The 12,990-nt window shown below is 45.4% G+C and overlaps 1 protein-coding gene across 4 annotated transcripts in view; it reads right to left on the bottom strand.

Moving 5' to 3' along the window:
- Larp4B (La-related protein 4B) overlaps positions 1–12,990 on the bottom strand; it is an 80,925-nt gene that overhangs the window by 27,205 nt on the left and 40,730 nt on the right. For 3 of the 4 annotated variants that reach the window (XM_077659548.1, XM_077659550.1, XM_077659549.1), the window contains 2 exons: positions 4,911–5,097; positions 1,878–2,014 (listed from right to left, as the gene is read on the bottom strand). In XM_077659548.1, coding sequence (XP_077515674.1) covers positions 1,878–2,014; positions 4,911–5,097 — 324 coding nt within the window. Of the gene's footprint in view, positions 1–1,877; positions 2,015–4,910; positions 5,098–11,936; positions 12,379–12,990 lie in introns of those variants that run through there. The other variant, XM_077659551.1, reaches the window with a different exon arrangement.

Genomic DNA, 12,990 nt, shown 5'->3' with positions numbered 1-12,990 from the left:
CTACCAGTATGCATTACTTGAAGCTAAGAGCTCTTTTCTGCAGCAGAGATGCTGGCTTCTGACAGACGCACGAAGTCGCACCATCTTCTGCATTGACTGCACCTGGCCAATAGGCCAAAATTAAAAATTAAGGGAAGACCCTACATTTCAACCAATTTTGTTAATTATTAACTCACACAGATGAAATTCTCTAGTCTAAAGTACTTTGGCATCCCAAAACAAATATGCAATTGATTCTTCTCTATTCCTTGCAGACTTCAAAATTTTAATTATTTTATGACCAATTACAGTGCCCAAGCTTTTGTAATTTCCACACCAAAGACTGTCAAAAATATGATAACCATGTGTTGTGCAGTAAACATAGATTGCAACCATGCAATAAGCTTATTTTTAACAGCAGCAGTGTAAAGATTGCAGCCGTACATTACCGATTACAAGCCATTTTTCTGAAAAATTTACTTTCCAAAGGTGGAGGGTTGACTTATAATCAGACAACCTATATACGGTCCACAAATAATATCTCGCCCCATGCACGCATAACTACGTAATAGTTGTCAGACATGATGCGAAGTGAGTCTGCTTAAAAAAACAAATTTCAATGGACAGGAATTTGAACAGGAATGAGCATCTCAAATCAATATATGCGCAAAGGCAGCAGTCAGACAAATAAAGGTAATAGGTGATAAAACAGCACCGTCATGTGCGGACCGGCTGACTAGTGGCAAAAAAAAAAGCCAATGGTTCGGTACTTTTGGATTCCGGCGCCGGAGGTTACTGGAAGTACACAGCGACATGGCGGCGCCAGTGTTCCCAATCCTGCCTTGCACGCAAAATATGCAAGTACAGTAAAAGCTCGTTAATTCAAACTCCATTCGAACAAGTCGGCATTCGCTACGTTTAATTCGAACTAGGAGCCACCGGATGACACCACTCCTCGTAGACAGAAGTTGACCCATAGAGAGTAAAACATGCTCAAAATTTACCAGAGATGTAAAACAATGAAAAAGAAAGAAAAGCTAAATGCACGAGGCTCATGGAGCCCACGTTCCGGTGCATGCCGTAGCAAGTTTCCGCTGCCGGAGCACTCGCCCGCGAGCCGTTCCAGGTTTTCGTTGTGCCGCGGTCGCTGGGTCGCGATCATGTGATGTAATCAACGTAGTATGGCAGTTAGCGCGATGACGGCTTTTGTTAGTACCGTGAGCGCGAGCTACGCGGACAGCAGAGTGGAGACGTTTCAGCCCTTGAGTGACGCCGATATAATTGAGGCTGCATGCTCCCAGCAGACGTCGCAGAGCTCACATGCAGTGAGAACAGCCGACAGCGATGAGTCCGACAGCGGCGACGAGACTATGCCACCACCACGTGCACATGAAGAACGTCGGCGCTCGATGTTGCAGCACACCACTTCTCAGTCAATGAAAACTCTGACGTTGTGCAGGAGCTTTGGATAAGCTGCAGATGATGCTGATGGAGTCCCGGCATAAGAAACGCAAGCAAATGCACTTCGCCGATTACTTTTAATTCTAACAACCCTTCCCCATAAACAAACATGGTTTGGAGCATAAATAGAGTCATATATTACAGCACTAAAGCTCGCTGCTCACGCAAATGCATTCCAGTACTTGTTTCTGGGGCATATGTATTTCATTTGCCATTAGGACCAGATGAATTTAATTCTCAAAATATGGCCGCCACCTAGCTCGCCAACAAAGCTTCTGTGCACAAACTTCAACATAACATAAATCTATGACATGATTTACCCCATGTACTGATTCAGTGCAGTGCGTTACTGTTGCTTGACAAGAACAGAAGGCCACTAAACATAAGCAGAAAATCCCAATATGTGCATGAAAACGGGCTCAAATATAAACGCTCACCTCGTAGGACGTCGACGATGAGACTAAGATCCTTGGTTAGCTTTTTGATCTGGTTGAAGTTGGCTACTGTGCCAATGGGCACATACTGATCGCTGTCCATTTGAGACAGCAGGTATGTGTCATTGGCAAGATTTTCCCTGCACCAAAAACAAGGCATAAATGAATGTTTTACTCAACTTGGACATAACATGCAACAGTGTGCCACTGTTTGGCTGCATACATTGATTTTCTATAGTAGGATACTATTCAAGAATGCAGTGGCAAATACTAGGGGTGTGCGAATATTGAAATTTTCGAATACAAATCGAATACGAATATGAAGAAAAATGGCTTCGAATATCGAATATCTGTTCAGTACAAAAAAATTCTGAAAATGATAAAGAAGGAAACGTTGCCCTAATATTTTTCAAAATAGTGTATGGGCTTTGCAACTAAAATAAACAAAACTAGACTGCCTCAGTACCGTATAAAAAAACATGCGCACAGAAATGTATACTACTTGATTAGTGAGCATAACAGTATCCAAATTGTAATGGTCAGGCAAAACAAAATCCATAAAATGACAAAACTGGCAAGAAAAAAAAACATGACTAGTAAAACCTCATTCATTCGGAGTTGAAGGGACAGGAAGAAATGCCTGGTTTATCCGAAGGCCTCAATTTATAAAATTCTCTGACCACACCCCTGAATAAAAAAAAACATGCAGAAAATGCAAACATGCAGTAAGGCCTTATGACGCGGCTCCATCACGCTATTTTCTTGAACTTTCTTGAACAAAGCTGAAGACTTATTGAATTGCTTATTCTAAAGGAGTGTTCGTTTAATTGGTGACCTTAAACCTCTTATAACACGTATAAGCCGAAACTTCAGAAATGTGAAAAAATTTGAAGGCCTACAGACACCAAATTTTTGCTTGCGTGTTTTCTTCTTTCAAACAACGCGCTAGACATTGGTATACACCGAACCCCCCGTAGTATTCGCCTACGACCGCTAAATAATTTATAATTGAATTTCTACTTGACGCTGTTTCGGTTTCATCACAGCCGTCATTCAGTTGATGAAATCGAAACCGAACCAGCATAAAAAAATTCAATTATATATTATTTAGCAGTCATAGGTGAAAACCACGCAGTGATCCATGTATTCTTATGTCTGAAGTATCATTTGAGAGAAAAAAAACACGCAATAAGATTAGGCGTCTATAGTTCTTTAAATATTTTTCAATATAAAATGTTTATTTCACTTCACAATTCCGACTGATCTTTTTATTGGTGGAAATATTTTTCTCTACACCGACTTTTGAGCCACCCTACAATGTATGATACAAGGAGACTTTGCTATTTATTACATGTGGTAGAGCTTCAGATATTTGACATCGACTTTAAAATCACATTTCTCATGCTGTGCGGTCATTTCCTCATGACCATGTGCAAAAATTATTAGTTTTCCTAATTATTTCTTCAAAAAATTATTTCCTAATAATAATAATTCATAATAAAAAATTTCGTCTTGGTCCGGGGTTCGAACTCGGGACAACCACTACACTGAAGCAGTCACTCTACCAACTGAGCAAACCGGAGCGGCAAGCTTATGGTAGGGCAAGAGCGAATTGATCAATAACTTGAAGTGAGAACAGTGGTGGCCAAATTTTTAGGGGAATCCCCCAAGGTGGAGTAAATTTGTAACAAGGGAGCAATTACTCAATGGCCACCCACCCAAGTGCAGCTAAACAGCTAGAAAAGAAAGCTATTCCCTCTCTAAAATTGAGAAGGAAATTGCTATAATTTGCACAGATTATATATAAGCCCATATACTGCCAGTACCTACAGAGGGCAGCATCATTGGCCACCCATCACAGTGTCAACAACAGCCCCTTCTCTTGACCGAATGGCCACTCTTACATGGTTCCCTGGGCATGTCTTGATCCCTGGTAATCAGCGCGTTCTATGCGCTGGCCTGAGAACTGTCCTCCAGGACCCTGGATGATCAGGCACCCAACCCCACACAAAGAGGCCACATCTGTCCTTTCTAAATATTATCGAATCACCACATTCTACAAAGAGCCTCACGATGCTGCCACCCCTTCCACTGTAATTGTGTCGCCTTAATCCAGAGTCACATGGCGACAGCTACAGACAGGAAGCTCCTTTCACCCACCTACTCTCGTGCTTTCCCTCCCCAAACCCCATCCCACTAATTCCTCCTGGGAGGCTGCTTTGAGGACTGCTCAGCCAGCCGGCCAGAAATGGCTAGTGGACTGTGCCTTTTGTGAAGCTCACGCTTGTGGACTCCTGGATCAGTAGGACACCATTCGGGCGACCACTCTTTTGCTCAAAAAAGTTGTTTCCATCCATCCAGCTACAGCAGAAACTTCACAGTTTCTACGAAGTTTTTGTGGAAGCTGTACAGTTACCCTCTGTGGCTGTATGGCTGCGCTTGGGTGGATGGCTATGATTAATTGCTCCTTTATTACAAAGCTGCTCCACCTTAGGAAATTACCTTAAAAATCTGACCAAAATTTGAGCATCTGGCCAGACATTCCTTACTCGTATGTGCCAGCACTACCGCAACACAACAGTTTGGGACACGGTCACATAGAATCCATGACGCACCCACTACTTAAGACTAATGGACATGGGAGAGTTCTTATCTATTGTGGCCTTTGGTACGTCCACAGGTTAATGTATACTCATTTTTACTACTTATTGTGCACAGTGCTAAAGCATCTAGCCTAGACTGGTGATCTCACTATGCAACAAAGTCCAGCATAGAGCATTTACTGAGTGTGCATGTTTGCTAAGCAGCTGTGCACCTGGACACTCAATTATGGAAGGGATAGCCACGATAGTTGGAGCATTTCAAAATCCACCGACATTTCTGCTCGAACCTGAGAAGCCCGGGGAACTCCTGTCCAAATAATCTCCACATAGTTTGGCATTGTTCATCAGTAACTGCACAACCTTCCTGTGCACAGGCAGTAAAGTCATCAAGCCACACGAGGCAGGTGGGCAGCACTTGGAGCAGTGATGGTACCTGGAGAAGTAGTACTCGAGCTGCTGCATCAACATGCGCCGCAGGTCAGCCAGGGGCAGCTCATCGGGGGCGAAGTGGGGGGGCCCCAGGCCGTGGGGCGGAGGGGGCGCCATGGCTGTGCCCCCCTCCGGTGCTACCTCCGTGGCCACAGCTGTCGAGCCATCACAGCACACTGCTCCTCCTCCTCCTGAGCACACACACATACACAAAAATAGCAATCAGGCCACCAGGTCTACATTTCTCAAACGGTGCAACTTATAAGTCAGATGAAGACACGAGCACTCACATACAGCTGGACGGCTTTGTTACAGCTAGATAACTGAAAGAAAGGAATTCTGTAAACAGCAAGAAGGTGCAAGAAAAAAAAACTGCAAGTGGGCACCAAAACAGGTCCTCGCATATGCACCATCATTCCACAACAGTTGCAGCACGTGTGTGTGACACACACACACACACTTGTGAGATTAGGGCATGCTGGTGCATATGAGAGGACCTGCTTTGGTGCCCACTTCCAGGTTTTTTTTTTCTTCTTGCACCTGTGACACACACACACATACATGCACTAGTGAGATTAGGGAATGTTGGTGCATATGCGAGGACCTGCTTGGGTGCCCACTTGCAGGCTTTTTTTCTTGCACACGTTCTTGCTGCTTACAGAATTCTTTTCTTTCAATTATCTAGCTGTAACACAGCTGTCCAGCTGCATGCACGCACACGCACGCACACAGGCAACACACGCCAAACCTATAAGGGACAGTGTCACACTGGGCAGTTTGGACTGATGACCGCCAGGGCTCCTTTAATGTACAGTCGGGGACAAAAGTCTGTGGACTATGTTTTCCTCAAACAAAGCCAATAGCTCTATTAACAGCCGACGGCTGGAGACCACACTTATGAAAGGACAAAATTTTGACTTTCTACTCCACAAGTGTGGTCTTCAGCCGCCGGCTAATAGCAGAGCTATCGGCTTTGTCTGAGGAAAACATAGCCCACAGACTTTTGACCCCCGACTGTACATGCCTTAACATCACACAGCACACAGGAACCTTCACATTTCCCCTCCATTGAATACTGTCACCATGGCGGAAATTTGATCCTGAGGCATTGAGCTAATCAGCCATTGAGTTAGCGCAGTAGGTCTTTTATCCAGAAAAGGCTGAACTGTATTGCGAATTAGTTATTCAGAAGACCGTTATGTGGAAGTGTTAATAAACCATGACCAAATTTTTTCTCCAGCAGCTTAATTTTTGTATTCTCGTGTCCACATTAAAAGTATCCTGTTCGTGTTTCATTTGCTGCTGACAGCACATGCTTCACCCCAAGGCATTCGCCCACAACCTGTAAATAATTTACACCTGAATTTCTTCTCTCATGCAGCCTCAGTTTCAATAGCTGAACTATGCTCTGAGATCAAAGTTCAGTAAGGGTCACACCAGGAATAAAATATCTAATATAAATGCTCCCTCGTTGTTTGAATTCACCTGCCTCAAGCGCCAGAATGACAACAAATGAAGAATTAGCAATTACTTTACATATTCTTTGTGTGCCATGTGACTTATACTGATCTTTTGACATCTCATTGTTTGGCTGCAAAAAATGAGACAGCAAAGGAAAAGAATTTATAAATAATTTGCTGGTTGCAGGCAAAAACCATGTGGCAAACGCCCCACTCCAATAGCCTACAAACTAACAAGACAAGGTGAGGCTTAAAAAAAAAAGAATACAGTTTGCACTCACAAGCATGAGTATTGTTTACTGCCACCAAAAAAGTATGTGATGCTAAACAACTCTCACCAGTGCAATACATATATAAAAAAGTCACGCACGAAATCAGAAATGCACGCCATACCCAGTTAAGGAATGATGGATTTCAGTCACCAAGAAATGTGAAGGCTTATGCAAGCTGCATGAGATGATAAAAACAAAAGTGGTGGCATAGCACCAGCACTAGACGACATCACATTTTAAAGAGAAACTTGCATTCTACATTTTACAGCCAATAGAACTGTTTTACTGTTCAAAAATAAATCATACCTGCTGCTAGAACTGCCCCACAAACCATCTTATATAGGTAAATGAAAATAAAATATTCAATCAAGCATAATGGGTAGAAAGCTAAGGGCTGGTGAATAATAACCCAGTTACAAGGCACGTGAAAGCATACTTAACATTGTCATGCTCAGACATATGCAAACATGAACAAGGGTCAAACATGAACATTTTATCATTACTTGCCCCTGGGCTGACAAAAGCGTTTTTTGTACCCTTGCCACAAGGGCACTTTCGATCCTAACTGAACTGCAATCTGCATTGAGAATTTCGAGCATGATCGAAGCACCCGGTGCTACAAGGACGTTTTCAATGCTCAGTGAGATGTCGTCTGCCTACACTCTGTAGCCAAGGCGTGTGGTCATGGTATGCAAGTGCGGGGGACGACTGTGATTCATCTAGTTACCTCTTCTTCGCCGATATAATTTTGTCAGTTGTGCAACAAGACGCAGCGGAATTGGTCGCAGCGTCAAAAGGCGAACAAGCAGAAGCTAGCTTTGTTTGCACTGCCGGTAGAGCCATGGTGTTGAGATTTTTATAAATGTGTCTTTGTAAGCAGGCATGCTGAACTAAAAAGGTCTATCATGCATTTTTAACCAATTGACATGTTAACATTTATGCTTTTGCTTTACTAACTTGCTTTTATTTTTATAGCACAGTGAGGGCGAGTGTAAACACCCGCTTTTCAATTGCGCTTGAAACCTCAATCACACTTGGAAAATCATGATCGAGCCAAGCAGGATCGGGCTCGATTGCGCTCGAGAACGGCCAGGTGACAACCTGTGATCTGCATTGAATTCGATGAGCATTGGCTCAAGTGATTAAAAAAAGGAAACTATATTTTCTGAAGATCTCATAACAAGACTTCACACAGATGCTCAGGCACATAAAATAACTCAACTGCAAACTTCCAAATCATTCCACAAACTACCAAGGCAGCAACACGCCATTTCATACATTAACTTGTTTTTATAACTGAGACTGACTGTTCACTGAAAAATATTGTGGTAAATATCGTTTGGGCAGAACTGACAGGATTTGTATACTTTCACAACTATAAATGAAAACAACTGACAAATATGCAGACTTATCATGCATGATACGGTGAGTATTATAGGGTTAAATAGTGGAAGTTGCATGAATGCAAGAAAGAAAACCTGAAGCAGAGGTATAGCAATGGTTTTAGCCAAGCCATATCCTCTGGACGCTTTTAAGTAGGCCAATAATTTTCGCAGTACTTCCCCACAGTATCTTGCACACTAATATGCTAAATTTCCTCAGAGTAAATAGTAATGCGTCAGTACAATGACTCTCTCTCTCAACAAACAGACAAAACACTATGTCCATTATGTGATGTAGCATAGATAAAAAAATCGAAAGCGAATGATTTGCAAGCACGTGATCAATAAAGCAGAAACTCACTCAACCAAAAGAATTTATCTTGCGAAGATGTTACGCAGGCCATGTATGGATGCATAGCACGGCGACGGTGAAGAGAGGTGCTACCACTGTATGAGGACAACTAGCAACGATGCTATCCAAGTAAGAGATTTTAATCAAATGATGGCAAGCCTAGCCTAGGTTATACCTTTTTATGGTAGGCTTTTTACAATCAATTACAGTTCTGCAATGAAATGAAAAGAAGAGTAAACAATATTTCTTAAAATATCTCCTTTGCTTTCACTGCATGAACCATTCCAAATCTTAGAAGGCTTTCATTCTTATACAAAACTGGCACGAGAGACAAGAAATTGCCTGCCCTCACCAATACAGCTATGCAGCACATAACACACAAGAAATTGCACATCAGTTCCACAGGCACTATACAAGGTGTCTTTCTTTCCACCATTACCTGAACCTCATACAATTCAAACAATGACCCCTTGAAATGTTGCCCAAACTACTTTTGGTGCCAAGTGTGAGTAGCACAGCAAAACGCAGTTGCCTTGCCAACCAGCACTGAAATGCTCCTGGCCAGTGCAGAGTTGGGCTTTGCACTACAATAAACAATGCATGTAATCTGCTCATATTGTGAACAATGCACTTGCACTGTTGGCTTTCAATGCAACATACCATAGGAACAATCATAAAACCAAGTATTCACCGAGGTGATTTTCGAGAACTACCAAAGCAACAATAGGTGGACGCAATGCAGGCAGTATATTAAAACATGTTCTTTGCTTCTGTGCGAGGCATCACTGCATCTCAAGTTGAGCATTTCTGCTCTTCAGGTGCCGCTCAGTATACAGCCATTCAGAGACAGTAAATGGCTCAGTGCCAATTCAACTCCAAAATTAAACTGTTTGTATTATTTCTTTGAACATATTCATTTTTAGATATGAAATGCGAACGCAGCTGAAATCTGAGCAGAAATGGAAGATGATTTTGCTTGAGGTTGACTATTGGTGCATATGATTTTCACTTTGATGGCATAAAGACTGCTGTGTAGCATTGTTAACAGGACCTTTATGTATTCATTCTCCAAAACGTGAAATTTCGTGCGCTTGCTTTGGCTCAAAAGGTTTTGCTGTTCCCTCCCGTTTTAGAAGTCAAGACAGTGTATATTCGCAAACAACAACATTACAGTTTCCTTTCCTGCATAAAAAAAAAATGCTGGTGAAAGGTGCACTGCCGCACGGAATCAAAAGGGAAGTAAAGCACTTACTTCAATCGAGCGCTACCTCTACAGAAGTCAATGTGATGGGCACTAGGGTTTTCTGGAATAGGTCACCTATACATGCCACCTATCCAGTTCTGCGTGGGTCCATTCGAGGCAAGGAAAATGAGAAGAGCAAAGCAAAATGTGTGTGCAGCTCCACAAAACTTGTGTGTCCTTCTTGAATAACATGACCAAGTAAAGCTTGAGCACCGCTACGAGTTTTAATACAATAGCGCTAAGGCTCGCTTTCTGCGGAAGATCCGGTGATGGCGCTGTGAGCGAAAAATCCCCGGTGAAGCTACCTAAGTGAACCTCCTAGGTTACGTGACCTTGTAGCGCCATCACAACCTGCCCACCGGATTGTAAACTAATGACTGGTCACGAGTGGTTGCTCGGGAGGAACAACCTGAGCAACAGGCTCCACCAGTGGCATATCACTGAACTGCTGCACCACTGCACCAGGAGGGGTACAACGACCAATCCGCACATATATGCATAAACCCATTAACGCTATTGGATCATACCCTTAAGGCGGAGCTTAAGTGTCCCCTGCAATTTTCAGTTAATTATTGCAACACGAGTTCACATTATACCACCATTGTTATTAGCCAATGCAATACAAACACAAAAAAGCACTAGCAAAAAGTTGAGTGAACTCGACTAGAGAGCATGAGGAGAGGAAAAAAAAAAGGCGTATGATTTAACCTGGTTAGGCTGAATGCGAATTAGTTGCGCTAGTACTTAGGTTTGTGTTTGATGCTCGGTTGTCAAGGCCAAGCAGGTTTCAGAGAAAAATACATGAAATTGGACTTGAGCTACACCTCAACGATATGACACGACAGCATCAATGCACATATATGCAGAATTGTTAATTCTCTACTTTACATTCATATATCACCGGGAGTCCTCATATCCCCCCGATGCAGTGGTGCAGCGGTTAAAAGAAGCACCACTCCCCTGCGATGGCAAGTGCTGCCACCTGTGAGGCTTGCGATAATCTGGGCAACCTCTCATGACCACTCATTAATCAAACTGCCACGTGCCACAGTGAGACCGAGCAGACAAACATCAGCCAAATCGCTGTGCGGGGGCTGTAGTGCTAGCGCACTGAATTATGTTTTTAGCCAGATTAGCTTTGTCTGCTAAAAATCCAGCTGTATTCTGACACTGAAGCTGCTATGTCAATTTTGCCTTTGTTTTCTTGACTGCTTGCCACCCTTTGAAACAACCACTATAAGAAAAGGTCCATTTTCACAACATTCGTTACGAATGCTGCACAAGGCATACATTAAGTCAAACAGCATTTCTCACGCCTTGGAAATACACAGAAACACCTTCTTCCAAATGTTGTAGTGAGCAATCAACTGCGCCAAGAATGCCTAGGACTTTCTGCTTCCCGTGAACAAAAAACTGCGTCTGCTTTTGTCCAATACGCTGGGAGTACAGGAAATTCACTGCACCGCGGCCGAGCCGATCACCCATGTCCACCACATTTAGCTCTGCGAACGAGCAGCGCTTTCAATGACCTTGAGGTTACATTCGAGCACACGTACCGCCGCAGACGGCTAAATAGCAACCGCAATGAATCACAGCGGAAGTCCAAAGCAAACTGCCATGGCGGGAAAAGTTTCGCATGCAGTTTAAGCTACTACCCTCCGGGAATATGGCGCTGACGCGAGAATCTTTCTTCCTCGTGGCCACACGTTCCGATAGCACAGCGCTTTAGTAATTGCCTCAATTTGTCCAGTGAACAAGGCGGACAGCGCGGTACCGACACCGCGCAAGAGTCCGGAGTTTCCATCGCCAGGAGCAAAGACTGCGGCGAACCGGAGTTGCCGCGTGTTACGTAATACGCTGGCTTCGTTGCGCTATCCCCTCTCCTCTGCACCGAATGAAACAAAATGCACTCGCGCGGCGAGCGAAACGAGGCGATCCGCGTGCATGTGGGCGCACAACAGATGCTTTACAAAGAGGCCAACGACACCGGCTGGCACCGGGGAGACAGCAAACAAGCAAAAAGAACACCAGACGGCGACGAGGAAAAGGAATGTGAAAACTCAAGGACGAACGGCTTATCTCCCGGCGAAATGCGAGGGACGACCACGGGGGCCAGATTATAGCGGCCATGCCCGCAAAATCGGCCCCAAATGCCCCGACGAGGACGGCCGTCCCCCTCTCGAGTGCGGCCCCACGCCGACGAAACGGCAGCGGCGGACACCCGCAAGAGGGGCGGCCGGGAACAGAGTCGCCACAGTGAGAACCCCCTGGGCGCCAATAAACCGGGAAATCAAGGGGCCGGCTGCCCGGCAGCGAATCACCTTCACGGCGGGGCGGCGGCACGCTGCCACCGAGCGCGTCCACGTCGACGGGATGCCGCGATAGAGCACAAACGCTGCTGCGGCGCCGGTGTTACCGCGGAAGACGGCACCACGCCGACCGACGATCACCGCCGGCACCGCGCCGACATGCTCGAGCGTGCTGGGGCGGCCGACGACGACCGGGCTGCGACCTCTGCTTCTCGGAGGGGGCACGTCGCGGGATCTGGACGTGGCAGCAGCATCGCCCGCACCACTGCTGGGACCCGCACGCGCCGCGGCTACCGAGCCCGCCGAAGGAAGGAAGCGCAGCCGGTGCCCGGGCCGTCCGACGTGGCACCCGGCTCCGAGCTGATCGACGACGATAGGCACAAACGCCCAGCGAGAAGGAAACACGCGGGAAGAACACAAAAAAATGCCCGCCGGATCGACGAGAAGCCAAAACGAAAAAGAAGAAAAACATGCCGGCCGCCTTCGTCGGACTCGTGGCGCCATCTGCCAGAGTCGGCTGGAAATAACCGGAGCAAAACGCGCCAGAGGAGGAAGCAATGAGGAGGAGAGAGAGAACGGACACCACCATCTACGCGATGTGGGCTTTTGGCTGCCGACAAGATCTCTCATTTCGCTACAGATTGAGCAACACGAATTGATCCACAATCAGTCAATCAAAAACGGCGTGTTATTCAAATGCTGCCATCAGGTCGGTGGTAGTGATCAGGTGAGTTTTTCCATGTTTGACGTTGTACAACATCACTGCATTGTTAGGCGACCTGTCCATGAACACTGATGTAGTAAATATAAACGAAACGCACCAGGCACAATCACGCGTAGCGGTAGAGAGCATGAACGCGCTAGCCAGACTACATCACGCACGCAGAGGCGCGGGCCCAACACGGGGAGAAGCCACGCCAACCGCGGTGCCGACTCCAAGCTCGAGAACACCTTCTGCGACCTCAGCGCGAATGAAACCAAACGGCCTGCCTAGGTCGGCGCAGTACCCCCCCCCCCCCCCCCCTTTCGCAGGAGAGTTGGTCGGCACCTGCTCGCAACAAAAGCT

Source organism: Amblyomma americanum, chromosome 3 (genome assembly GCF_052857255.1).
Source record: "Amblyomma americanum isolate KBUSLIRL-KWMA chromosome 3, ASM5285725v1, whole genome shotgun sequence".
NCBI lineage: Eukaryota > Metazoa > Arthropoda > Arachnida > Ixodida > Ixodidae > Amblyomma > Amblyomma americanum.
The sequence above is the reverse complement of the archived record's forward strand: the minus strand, read 5'-3'. Positions and strand labels throughout refer to the sequence as shown.